Source organism: Ursus maritimus, unplaced genomic scaffold, assembly GCF_017311325.1.
Source record: "Ursus maritimus isolate PB19 unplaced genomic scaffold, ASM1731132v1 scaffold_10, whole genome shotgun sequence".
NCBI classification, from domain to species: Eukaryota; Metazoa; Chordata; class Mammalia; order Carnivora; family Ursidae; genus Ursus; species Ursus maritimus.
The window spans coordinates 27928113-27941155 of record NW_024423344.1 but is presented as its reverse complement, the minus strand read 5'-3'; the positions used below and the strand labels follow the sequence as shown (position 1 = coordinate 27941155).

Here is a 13043-nt window from a genome sequence, read left to right as displayed (position 1 = left end):
GTGGTAAATTTATGCAAATTAGAAAAATGTGCCCCTTCTTTCAGGTGGAGCTAACCCTACACTAGGCCATATGGTTTGGCATGTATTTCAGCTCCAAATGATCCCTTTAGCCAGGCAAGTCTGTATAGTTACCAACATGCACAACCATACAGGGTAGACCTGAAAGATGTCACATTTCATCACCTAAAACACTAGATACACACATAAATGATAAAAGCTATGAGGAAAGCAAGAAGGATTCACTCTAAAGATACAAAGAATATATATGAAACATAATATTATATGTTTCTTTAAACATATCATCATCTTTTAAAGATCATCTTTAAAAGGCCAAAAACCAATGATGGGAGTAGAGATGGGTGGGGGCCAACTGTTAGGTATACTTGCAAAATGTATAAAATTGCTTCCTTGGTAAAAATACCTATAAGGCATTCTTATTTTCAGAACATAAAGATATCAGATCTGGGATTTGATTTGAGCCTACTTCCAAACTAAACCTAACAAGCTAACCTTAGCCTAATAGTGAGCTTGTTACTGTTTCAGAGGTGCTGGTAAAAGCCATGAGACTCCCGGGTCAGAGACTAAGACTTTATTACTCATGGCACAGCACATGGCATGAGCAGCAGTAATTAATGTTTGTTCTCTCGGGCTCTGGGTCTTTTGAGGGCGACATGGGAGATGCCACACACACAGCGTGTTTGCGTGGCAGGTGAGGAACACAGCTGAGGAATCCACCACTTTTACAGCATGTAGTAAGCAAGCCTGATCTTGGTTCTGGGGAAAGCTCACCTCATCCCTCAAAGTTCCCAGCTACACAACAACCTTGAGGAATAGTCCAGATGAAAAAATGGTCTGGTGTGCTGTCTTGGCACACCCAGCAAGACATATAAGGGTGGAAGAGGCCCAAGCAGGACTGTCTTTTCCAGCAAGAGAATATTCAGGATAAACACTCTTAAGAATGGCTTAACGAGGGGCGCCTGCGTGGCTCAGCTGTTAAGCATCTGCCTTCGGCTCAGGTCCCGATCCCAGGGTCCTGGGATCCAGTCCTGCATAGGGCTCCCTGCTCAGCAGGAAGCCTGCTTCTCCCTCTCACACTCCCCCGGCTTGTGTTCCCTCTCTCGCTGTCTCTCTCTGTCAAATAAATAAATAAAATCTTAAAAAAAAAAAAAAGAATTGCTTAGTGATAAGGATATTGGCATTTGCATAAAAACCACATATTTACCAAATGGTTGTACATTTTCTATTATTATTATTATTATTAAGATCTAATTATGTCCACATGTCTTAAGCATTGCTCAAGATTATCTATAACTTAAAGTAGAAAACCAGGAATGCAAGGCATGAGGGATTTATATCTAAATCTCTGCATAGAACATTTAAAAACAAAATTCATCTTTTATTTCTGATTTTGAAAGAAACATGCTTATAGATGAAAATGCACAAATTATATTTTTTAAATATTGAGAAGTTGCTCATAATCCCAACCCTCAAAGATCTACTTTTTTTAGGATTTTATTTATTATTTGACAGAGAAAGAGCACAAGCAGGGGGAGCAGCAGACAGAGGCAGATGGAGAAGCAGGCTCCCTGCAGAGCAGGGAGCCCAATGTGGGGCTCGATCCCAGGACCCTGAGATCATGGCCTGAGCCGAAGGCAGATGCTTAACCAACTGAGCCACCCAGGCAGTCCCACAATTACTTTTCTTTGAGTGAATTTCTGTCCAGTATATATTCTGTACCTATTATTACACAGCTGCAATCGTATCTTAAGTCCAATTTTATGTCTTCAGTTATAAGTAGTTTCCCAACTATTCATGTAACAAGCTTAATATTAAATGGCTACATAGCACTTCACAACATGGATACAGCATAACATAACCTCTCACATAACTATTTCAGTTGTTTCAATTGTTCACTATTATAAACAACCCTGCAGGATGAACAAAGCATAAAAATAAAGCTTTGCACAGAATATTATCCAGAAGATAACTCTAATAGTCCTCTAAAATCAATACTCTGAACAGGAATGTGGACTACGTTTAAATTTTTCTTCCTTAGATATCCCATTTGCATTTCTGAAATCCCAGAAATGTCTGCTCTTATGTTTGACTCTCCTCAATTCTCACACTAGGAAAGATGCTGGCTCTACCCATCCATTCATTTTCACCTTCTCCTAAGGCACCTTTATATTATTCAGGTTGACAATGTACCCAATTAAAAGACTACAGTCCGCAAACTTTTTTATAGCTATGGGAAATTGAAACATAAGTGGAAGCTATTGAGAAGGTTTCTAGGAAAGCTCCTTCAAATGGAGACAGACAGGAAAGGCTTTTCTGTTGCTTTCCCCTTCCTGGAAGACTGAAGTGGTAGCTGGTGCTCAAGCAGCTATCTTGGTCAATGAGGCACTGAATACGGAAGACATGCATCAGAAATGGCAGAACAGAAGGACAAAAGCCATCTGGTGCCCTATGACTATAAAACCACCACATTAGTTGTAATCTATTGCCAAGGTGCCTGGTTTTAAACCTTAATTCTGTTACTTTCTAACTACAATTTTGAGCAACTTACTAAGTTTTTCTGTTTTTTCACCTGTGAAACGGGGATAACAGCTATGTATATCTTAGAGTACAGATATAAAGTCCTCAGAACAATGCTAGAAAATAAATGTTCTATTATGGTTGCCTGCTATTTGTACTACATCACCCCTAGACTAACTACCTTCAGATTTATTTCATAGGTGAGAAAAATATAAAGCCCTCTATGCTTCAGATACCTATTTGCAGATATCTATTACATATAATTGTAATAAAAGAATTATGTATAACCTATATATATATATAATATGACACCTCTTTCACCATATGTAATAAAACGTAGCCCTGAGTCACAGTACATCTCCTTTTTCATGCTGTGACTGAATTCTTTGCTCCATCTTCTTCCAAATTTATGAGATTTAGTTTTGCTAATTGTCTTTTTACAACCCTGGTTCTGGCATTTGTCTCTAACATCTATATCCTAGTTCCTGATTCTTTTCTTTGATCCGTGTCTTAGGAGTAATAAGAACCACTGAATGAAATAAAGTGGTGTTGATAAATAGCTCATTAAAGATTAGCAAATAGTCTTCCATAAAAGATAGCATGGTTCTGAGCCCAGGTTTTTTTTCCCTAAATTATTTATTGAGCTATAATACACTTAGGACAAGCTGTATAAATCTTAAGCATACAGCTCCATGACAAACTTCCTTTTAATTTTTCCAGATCCCAAAAGAATAAAGGAAAAAAGAAAGAGGCACAATGAACTTTAGAATAATCTGAAATAACTTTTTCCCTAATTTTTTATCTTAAATTTTAAGCCTACAAGCAAAATTAAAATATTAGTAAAATGAAAACCCATCTACTATTTACCTGTATTTACCAATGGCTCATGGTTGGCCACATTTCTTTTACTTTCCTCATCTTTATTTTTTCTGAATCATATGAAAGTAAGCTGCAGAGTCAGTAACATAACCCTGAATTCTTCAGCATGTATCTCTTAAGAACAAAGACATTCCCCCACTTACATGTTAAAAAAACTATCACACCCAAGGGAATTAATATAATATTTACTCTATATTCAAATTTCTAAATTGTTCCAGTGTTTAGAATATTCTTCCCTACCCCCACCACATCCTGGATCCAATCACGGATTACACATGCCTGTTGTTTGACACGTCTCTATAGACTTCAGTGATCCAGGACCATTTCCTTGACTTTTTTCATGACTAACATTTCTGAAGAGTCCAGGTGTGATGGTTAACTTTCTGTGTCAACTTGATCTGGCAACAGGTTACCCCAGTATCTGGCTAAACGCTATTTCTGGGTGCATCTATGAGGATGTTTCTGAAAAAGGTAAGCATTTGAAGCCACGGTCTGAGTAAAGCAGATGGCACTTCCTATTGTGGGTGGGCATCACCCAATCCATTGAGGGCCTCAACAGAACAAGGAAGGCAGAGAAAGGCTGAAACTAATCTTGACTTGACTGAGCTGAGAACGTATCTTCTCCTGCCTGTCACCTTCTATTGGCAATAGAAGTCAAAAAGCATAATGGCTCTAAGACTTTCTACTTTGCATAAAAAAATCAAAGAGCACAACTTATGCTTTAAAAATAAAATGTCTTCATATCAAACTATTTGAAGTGTTTATTTCTAAAGATTAGAATTGCAGGGGACTTTTACTTTCTATATTATTTTTGTAATGTTTGAGTTTTTATAACAAGCAGATATAACTTAGCTTTTACAATCAGGGGAAAAGATTTCGAAGATTTTTTAATGAGGAAATATTTAAAATAATGACTTCAAGCAGGAGATCAGATTTTCTTTCAGGATTGGGCAGCACAGGATTTCCATTCTCTGGTGCCACAGTAAAACAAACACTGGGCCATATGAGCCCTTGAGTTTTAATGATGATAAATGTCTTTAGTTTTTCTATAGGACTTTAACGGATTGCCTTTTAAGTGTTCATATTTGGGGGGGATTACAAACATTACAGAACAAAGGAAGATCATCATTAGCTGATTCTCTGATATAGAACAGACCCTTCAAATGCAGGCTTCTCCCTTTGATGATTTTTTTCCTGTTAAGCTTTTGTTTCAGATTCAAATAGATTCTGAATAGATGCAATTAACCTTAACAATATGTATAACCTTACAGCACTCTACTGACTTTGAATTAAATCACCTTACTGTGTAATTGAACTAAGTTTCTTTTTTTCTCATTTCTGTTATGCTTCTACTGATTATTAGAGGTATTATGCGTTTTCCTGCTTTCATCATCCTGTTGGTTTATTGTTTCACTGTTTCAGCTATCAAAGACTTTTTGAGACATGCCCACTCATTTTTGATACTGTATTTGAGCAAAAATGATTGCTCCCTAAGACTTGGCAGACTGCAAATGCATTCCATACGGAGGAGTGAAATCTAGTGCAGAAAAGTTGGAAATTTGTCCTAAACAGAACCATGATTTCTACCCTCCTGTATAAACAGGAAGATAAATTGGAGCTTAGCAAACCAAAATGTCTTTTCTTTCCATCCACTCCAGCAATTTCTTCTGCCATGCACAGAACTACGTTTTTTTCACGCCATACAGATAACCCACTAATGGGTCATGAAACCAATTTAACAGGTTTATTTTTAATGAATGAGAGTAGAAAATGTCAGAGTGCATCACACAAAGGAAGGGTGAGGGTTGTGAATTTTTTTCCTGTTATATATAAACTCATATATACCTACACATGTCCTAGATCATGAATGTCAAACGAATTGGTTACTCTGGCCTATGGTCAGAAGTCTGAAAGATCACCAGAAGGCAGGACGTTGTTTAGGTGGCTCATAAACAGGGATGGTGAGAGAATTGTTCAAATGCAAGCCTGCCAAACTGTCATTGAAGACAAGCACCAGAGACAACAGAATCCCCACAGAAACTGGACTCATATAAACTACTTCTCTATCCAAAGAATTTTAAAGCTGTCAATGTCACATGACTGTTTCTATAGTATCACTCCTTTTAGCCTATAGAACATCTATTTTCTTGAAGTGAAAATATGATGATTGATGGGAACATACCCAGCTGTATTACCACTTCCTCCTCCAGCTCCCTCTCATGTGCAGTATCTAGACTTTGGTAGATAGACTCAGGTTGGAGTGCTGGTTCTACCATTTTAAAAAAGCCATGAGACCTTGGAAAATCATTTAATCTCTCAAGACTCAGTTTCTTCAACTGTAACGTGGCAAAGTGTTTACTGTGATGAGAAAAAGGAATTACATGACATGTATAGTACAAGGTCTAGCATATGGTTAAGAGTCCAAGACGTAAGAGTTCAAGCTATTGATTGTTATTCTGGTTTTATTCTCTCGGGGTACCCAGTTTGACTATTCTAGGTCACAAGTAATTTACTTTAAGCTACTACAGTATTGGCATGCTTTGCCACATTTTTCATTTCAAAAATAAGTCAAATAGGTAGAGTTCTACTGATTAGGTTGCTAGAATATAGTAATCACTGAGACACCTAACAAGCTCATCGAGCCATATAATTATCATTAAGAGTTAAACACTATCTGTTGTTTTACAAACTTTCTGAATGCTTATGAGCCTTGTCTGAAGACTGAGTTATAGTTCTCTAATGAATAGCCATCTATATTAAGCCATCAAGAAGATTACTCATCGGAATCAATCATAGATTTTCGCTTCCTATGTCCTATTATTTCATAGCACTAAAAGGAACTTCGTCATTATTCAGCTCACTATCCCCAGGGAGGAGTAATAGCCCGATGCTTTCATGCCATTTAACATCTATAGGCAAAAGCTTATTTTCTCACACTCATATGAGGATTCAGAAGAGAAATCTGGGGCATTGCAGTGAAAAGAAATAGAGCAGTTCTTATAGGCTCTCATAAGTTTGTAAAAACTTGCACTTAATTTAAGACTATTTTATGTGGCTAGTTCAGATTGAAATGAGGTGTGTCAAGAATGACCTAAGAAGTTTTTGATGATCTGTCTTGGACATAAGAAATTATACTTCAGGATTCAGAATAAACAATTATTAGATAGTGATGTTCATGAAAATTGAACACTATAACTTAATGATTGTGTTATGACATATTCCACTTTATATCCCACCTTCTATTTATAAAATGCTTAACACTAATGTAACACAGTGCTCTTGACGGGGGGAAGACAGAAAAATTGGGAATTGGCCATTAATTAGTCGTCTTACCAAGCCATCCTTTATTCTCCCTTCACTGTCCCTTGAGACTTCAAGGATGAAGGGAAAGAAAAGTATCAGTTGTCAGGGTTATTCTCTTCCCTGGAGCACAGCAAACTGGGAAATGTTTTGAAGTTTGAGAAAGGAAATAAGGAAACTGGAGCCCCAAAGGGAGGAAATAAGAAAAAAGAGTGGGTTTCTCCAGTACAATTATAAAGCACTTCAACACACATAGTGTCTAAGCTGTTGTAACCAGGGGTATGGTGTGTCTAAGAGGCTGTGTCTGTTTGGGTCCTCCAAAAAAGAAGACATCAAGGCAGGATTAGACATGTAAGAGGGTTATTGGGAAGAATACTTGTGAAGGACCAAAGGGGAACAAGCAGGGGTAGGCCATGAAAGCCTTAAGAACAAGAGCAGACCTGATACCTATGAAAGCAGAGAGGGGAGGGGGATTGAGTGGGAAAAGCCTCATACCTCTGTACAGCTCTGTGAAAATCTTAGCTAGTTCAATGGGGAGCCTTCTGGCAAAAGTTGCCCAATAGAGGAGTCCCACCTGGGCCAGGAATAGGCTGACACTAGTACCCTGGAATGTTCAGACACTGGCTGGAAAAAGGCAGAATCAACGTGCTCTGAGAACAAAGGGTATAATGGACAAAGAGGTGGCAGCTGGGACTGTCAATGGACTATGCAACTATGCTTCCCACAGTAAGTTCTTTTGAAGGAGACCGGGATAGCAAGTTTCCCTGGGTGCCACAGAGGCTATATAAACTCCTGTTGCATAACAAAATATAAAAACTTCGTCTTTGTCCCTGGTTCCTGGCACAGAACTCCAAAAATCCTTGGGATTCCAAGTGATAAGAGTGTTGATTATATGCTAATGAGATGACCCCAGAATGCTTTAGGATGGAACCTATTTGCCAGAAAAACCAACCATATGATTAGAGGGTTAGAACTTTCAGTTCTGCCCCTTTAACACCTCTGTGGAGGGGAGAGGAGCTAGAGATTGAGTTCAGTGATGAACTCAGTGGCCAAGGCTTTCATCAATTATGCCTGTGTAATGGAGCTGAAATAAATATTCTTGAATAAGGACTGAGGATTGGTGAGCTCATCAAAGTGTTAAGAGTGTGGCCCACCCAGACAGGGTATGGCAGTTCTGTGCAACACCCCACCCCCATATCCTGCCCTACGTGTCTCTTCCATTTGGCTGTTCCTAAATTGTACCCTTTATAATATAACTGTAAAGGTAAATATAGCAGTTTCCATGATTTCTGTGATTCGTTCTAGTGAATTATCAAACTGGGGGAGGAGAGGTCAGGGAAACACCCACATTTGTAGTCAGCCAGGCAGAAGTGTGGGTAGTTTGGGGATGGCATTTGTGGCTGATGTTTGAAACAGGGGCAGTCTTGTCAGACTGGGCCCTAACCCGTGGGGTCTGTGCTAACTCTGGGTAGTGTCAGAACTGAACTGAAGTTGGTTGGTGTTGGAATAATGTAGGATGTCAGCACACACACACACACACACACACACACACACACACACACACAAAACCCACATAACTCCTAATTACCCTGTAGATTGCAGCTCCGACATCACTTCTTGGGAACACTTCTCCTGCTCCTGAGACTAGCTCAGACCCTGGCTTTCCTTTACAGCACATATGAAGAGTCATTCCTGTAATTATCTAATCACCGTGTGCCCCATCAATTAGACTATAACCTACATAAGGGCTTATCTTCTGTTGAGTAGTTATTTGTTCCTAAATATTTAATTAAATATCCAGAGCTAGAGATCCTCTTATAGGGTTGTGGTGAGGCCTGGAAGAGATAAGACCTATAACGCACTTTCACACACTGAGCATTACATGTGTTTGCTATTATTATTGCTCATCTTTAAGTGTCTTCAGTTCTTAGTATAAAGTAGGCCGCAAATATGTTAATTTATATACGAATTCAGTTCATCTGATGTAAACTTAACTGAACAGCAAAATTCCACATTACAGGTTCATTTTCAGAATACCTTTTTATTTCCTTTAAACAGCATCAAGCTAAAGCACCACTTCAGGCATGATTAGAGGCTAGCCTCTGAATGAAGTGAACCCTGTGTTGCTATCACAGACAAGGGCCTATTGCCCAGAATTGGGTAAAGTCAGGTGAAAACCCCCTTACAGAAAAACCCACGTTTTATTCTTATATTTATCTAGATATTTTATAAGTGAGTGTGATATATTTATAAAAAAGCAAAATATTGAAAGGGAAAGTGTTACTTTGGATTTGAAGTATATATGAGTTTTTTTCTCTTTAAATCTGTGTAGATGGCTTATGATATTTAGGGACAAGAGAAAAATCAACTAAAAATAATTGGGAAAGCCGATATGAATTAGCACTTATAATTACTTAAATCCAAACGTAGTCTAGACCACAGCCTTGCCTTAGAGTCTATTAGAGATTCTCAGAGTCATTTAAATTTTTAAAAGATAGCCTTAAAATCTCTATTTATATTTATATGTAAGTAGGTGTTCTAAATCAGTGTTATTTTTACAAGGTACAAACACCCCACTTCAGGGTGACAGCATGGTACTTGATCAATAACCATTTGTTAAATGAATTCAAGGCTATCAGCACCCAACACTTACTGGACATTTCCTTTCCACCAGGCATGACATTACCTTTTATGCATACACACACGCAAAAACAAAGAAACCCTCACAGGTTGGTATTATCTCATTTTACGGAATGAGGAAACTGAGGCATAAAGTAGTTAAGCACCATGTTGATGTTCAGAGAGCAAAGATTGGCAGTATCAGAATGTGGGCCCAAGTGCATCTGTCCTCAAAGCCCGTGCTCCCATGCCTGCATGGCGCTTCCCTGATGAATTAATGGAGGGATGCACACAACACAAGGTTAAATTTCAATCTTTATCATATAAATAAGCTCATATTGAGAGTGAACAAATGAAGCTTACTAAGCACTTTATACTTCCTTTTTCTTTATTTCCCATCAGAAAATGCTGTAATTCCTCTCCAAAAATTAAAAAAATGAATAAATTCCCCCCCCTTTTTTTTTTAAAGATTTTATTTATTTATTTGAGAGAGAGACAGAGATAGTGAGAGACAGCACAAGCAGGGAGGAGAGGGAGAAGCAGGGTCCCCACTGGGCAGGGAGCCCAATGTGGGACTCGATCCCAGGACCCTGGGATCATTGACCTGAGCTGAAGGCAGACTGTTAACTGACTGAGCCACCCAGGCACCCCAAATTAAACCCCCTTCTTAATGGCTTTTAGTGTGTGTGTGAATTTTACTAAAATGTTATTTACCAGGCAACCATTTTCCCTAGTTTTCCAGTTCTATTAAAGGAGACAAGTGGGAATAAACAGATAGAAATGACTGATGGAGGTGTAAGAATTCAGAGCGGTCCAAACAAGATCTTAGATATTAAACACCCGAAGGGGGATGTTTCTTATAATTCTCTACTTATTGCAACTGGTTCATATTTTTAAAAATAAATAAATAGGGGCACCTGGGTGGCTTAGTTGGTTAAGTGTTTGACTCTTGGCTTCAGCTCAGGTCATGATCTCAAGGTTCTGGGATCAAGCCTCATGTCTGGCTCCACACTCAGTGTGATGTCTGCTTGAGACTTTCTTTTCCTCTCCCTCTCCCCTTCTCTCTCCCTTTCAAATAAATAAATCTTAAATAAATAAGTTAGTTCTAGGAAAGCTAACTGAACTCTCCCATGTACTCTCTAATGGTCTACTGGCAAATCTTAAAAATCACAAAATAGTATACAGCGAGGTCTTCAGGAATTGAGGCCTGGACAATTAATTAGAAAACTGCCCCTTTCTGAGCAATTTCATCCAGCAAGATTCTGGGGGCAATCTACAATAAAATAAAAACAGATGCAGCCACTACTATGAGTTGATAAGAGCTTGCAACTAAATGATCATATCTAAGTAGATGCTCTTTAATAAAACAAAAAGACATAGAAAGGGTGTTCATCAACACAAGACTGTATGCCCATGATCTCTACTACAGTAAATGCTACAGCTTACTGAAATGTAGATTACTTGAAATTAATGAATGTCTATTGTAGCAAGACATCTCTCATTCTGCAAAGGAGAGAAATGAAGCAATCTCCAACTGAAATCCCCCAGGTCGCCCACCCCATCTACGGTAACCCTAAGCTGAATAATATTAAAAGCCCAGTACTTATGAATTCTTTCAAAAGTGAAGGGATGAAAGAAAATCTACTGTTTACTGGTCATAAGGTTATATACGGTTCCTTAGCAACCAGCTATCTTTCGTGGGACTAGGAGTTGATGGAAAGGGGGGAAATGAAAATGAAACCACTGGGACAATTCCAATCCACAAAGGCAGAACTTCAAAAGCACTGTGTACACCATACTATTGCGTTAAAGAAGCTCTTTCCATTGGGAAGAAAGAGAGGATCACCTGTCGGTGATAGCAAATGTTTCCGGGGTACCGACTGGAGACCCTGGACTGGAGACCCTGAACCGAAGACCAAGTTACCTGTAAATTACCTGTAACGGTTCTTGCATAGAGCACCTACCCACGCCAGGACAGGAAACCCTGCAGCCACTCTCGACCTCACCCAGCCTCACTGCTCTAGTCCTAAGAGGTGATTTATTTGGGAACTTTGTTGACATGCAAGCGTGCTCCCAGAGGCTGCATTTGGATCCTCTACCCCCTACCACATTCCCTCCCCGCCCCTACCCTGGCATCATTTAAGGCCCTGATTTTTTAAAACAGGAAGGAAATTTTTTTTTTTCATCCTAGTTAAAGAGAGTGAGTTCTGGAGATACCTGGAAAGTTAATAAGAAGCTCAGAAGCTTGGGCGATTTCTACCAGGTCTTTTCAATCCTGTAGCCAGTCCCAAGAATCAGGAAAGCAGTGTCCTTGAAAGGAACGGGAGCTCATTCAGTAAAGACCCGCAGACTGGCACACTCAAATTATAAGGTAATAATTTCTGAATGCTTTTTGTGTAGGCAAATAAAGCTGCATTCTCTCAAAAACCCTGTTACTGGGTCCCTGTGGTTTCAAACTCCAGTGACTGAGAAAGTGCTTGTATGTTTGAGGTGTGGGGTCCCGCCCCCAAAACAGGTCGTTAAATACTTACAACCGCTGGCCGGGGAGTCCCGGGCTCTCCTGCGCAGGGCTCTGGGGCGCCGCCTCCAAACCCGGTCTGGGACCTCGCAGCTGGCCTGGCTCCGGGCGCCGTCCAGGGGGGTCCCCGGCCGGGCGGGGGGCGGAAGAGGCGCCGAGCCCGGAGCCTGCCACCCGAGTGCGGGTGAACATAGCTCTGAGTCCGCGGGTTCCCGGGCGCCCACTGCGGCTGGGACGCTTAGGGAGTCTCGAGATGCGATTCCGAAGAGTAGGGGCAGCGGTTTTAACAGCTTGAGTTTCGATTTCCCGCTATCAGCTGCAGCTGCGCCCGCCCCAAAGGACTTCCCCACTGAAGCTCTATTCAGGCGCTCTCTGACCTTATCGCAGGTAACAGCTCCCACGGCGCCGCCCTGGGGGCTGGAGAGTGGAGCTGGCTTGGCCCTTATTAGTGAGTCGGTTTAAGGTCTCACAACCACCTTAGAGCATAAAGAGAACTGTCACCAGCCACGGACACCTTGTGAGCCCATAGCCACAAGGGAACCAGAATCCTGAAAGATACTCTAGGGACTGTTTAACAGGTAACCCTAATTTGTGGTAACTGCTGGCTATTTGAGACCATGAACAATATATTAACCTTCGGACACCAGAGATCAGGTGAGTAAATAAAATCATCCAAACAAAATTTTGCCTTTTATCAGTAATGACTGTTGTTTGGTTGTTGTGCAAATACTTCTAGTTACAGAAAGTGTACAGTGAAATAAAAAACCAAAGGAAACCCACAAGAGGAGAAGCAAGCTCTTGCTTTGCATCAGTTACCACGGTGGCGGTGACGTTAGCATTTGTTTACTTGCTTCCTACAATGCAGGTCGTGGGAGGCAAGAGCAGTCTCTCACTTTTGTATAGCGGGCATTATGATAGTCATGATCAACCCAAGACACATCAGAATCATCAGGAAGCTTTTTAAAAAATATGGAAGCTGAGACTTACCCCAGACCTACAGATACAGAGTCTTGCAAATCCATATTTGAGAAAGTCTCCATCCCATAGTTGAGTGTCTTGCACAGACCAGGTGATGTAATCAATATTTCTTGAACGTCTGATCAATTACTTAGCAAGGCTGCCTGGAGAATCATTTCTGCCTCCCCCTCAGCTTGCCCAAGGATTTGCATTTCTAACAAGTTTCCTGGAGACA

The 13043-nt window shown here is 40.1% G+C and overlaps 1 protein-coding gene across 3 annotated transcripts in view; it reads right to left on the bottom strand.

Annotated features, from left to right (window-relative positions):
• Positions 1-12214, bottom strand: part of EPSTI1 (epithelial stromal interaction 1) — an 83206-nt gene extending 70992 nt beyond the window's left edge. For 2 of the 3 annotated variants that reach the window (XM_040623130.1, XM_040623135.1), the window contains exon 1: positions 11865-12196. In XM_040623130.1, the coding sequence (XP_040479064.1) occupies positions 11865-12043 (179 nt within the window). In that variant the 5' untranslated portion in view covers positions 12044-12196. Of the gene's footprint in view, positions 1-11864 lie in introns of all 3 variants that reach the window. The other variant, XR_005832816.1, reaches the window with a different exon arrangement.
• Between the last annotated feature and the right edge of the window lie 829 nt (positions 12215-13043).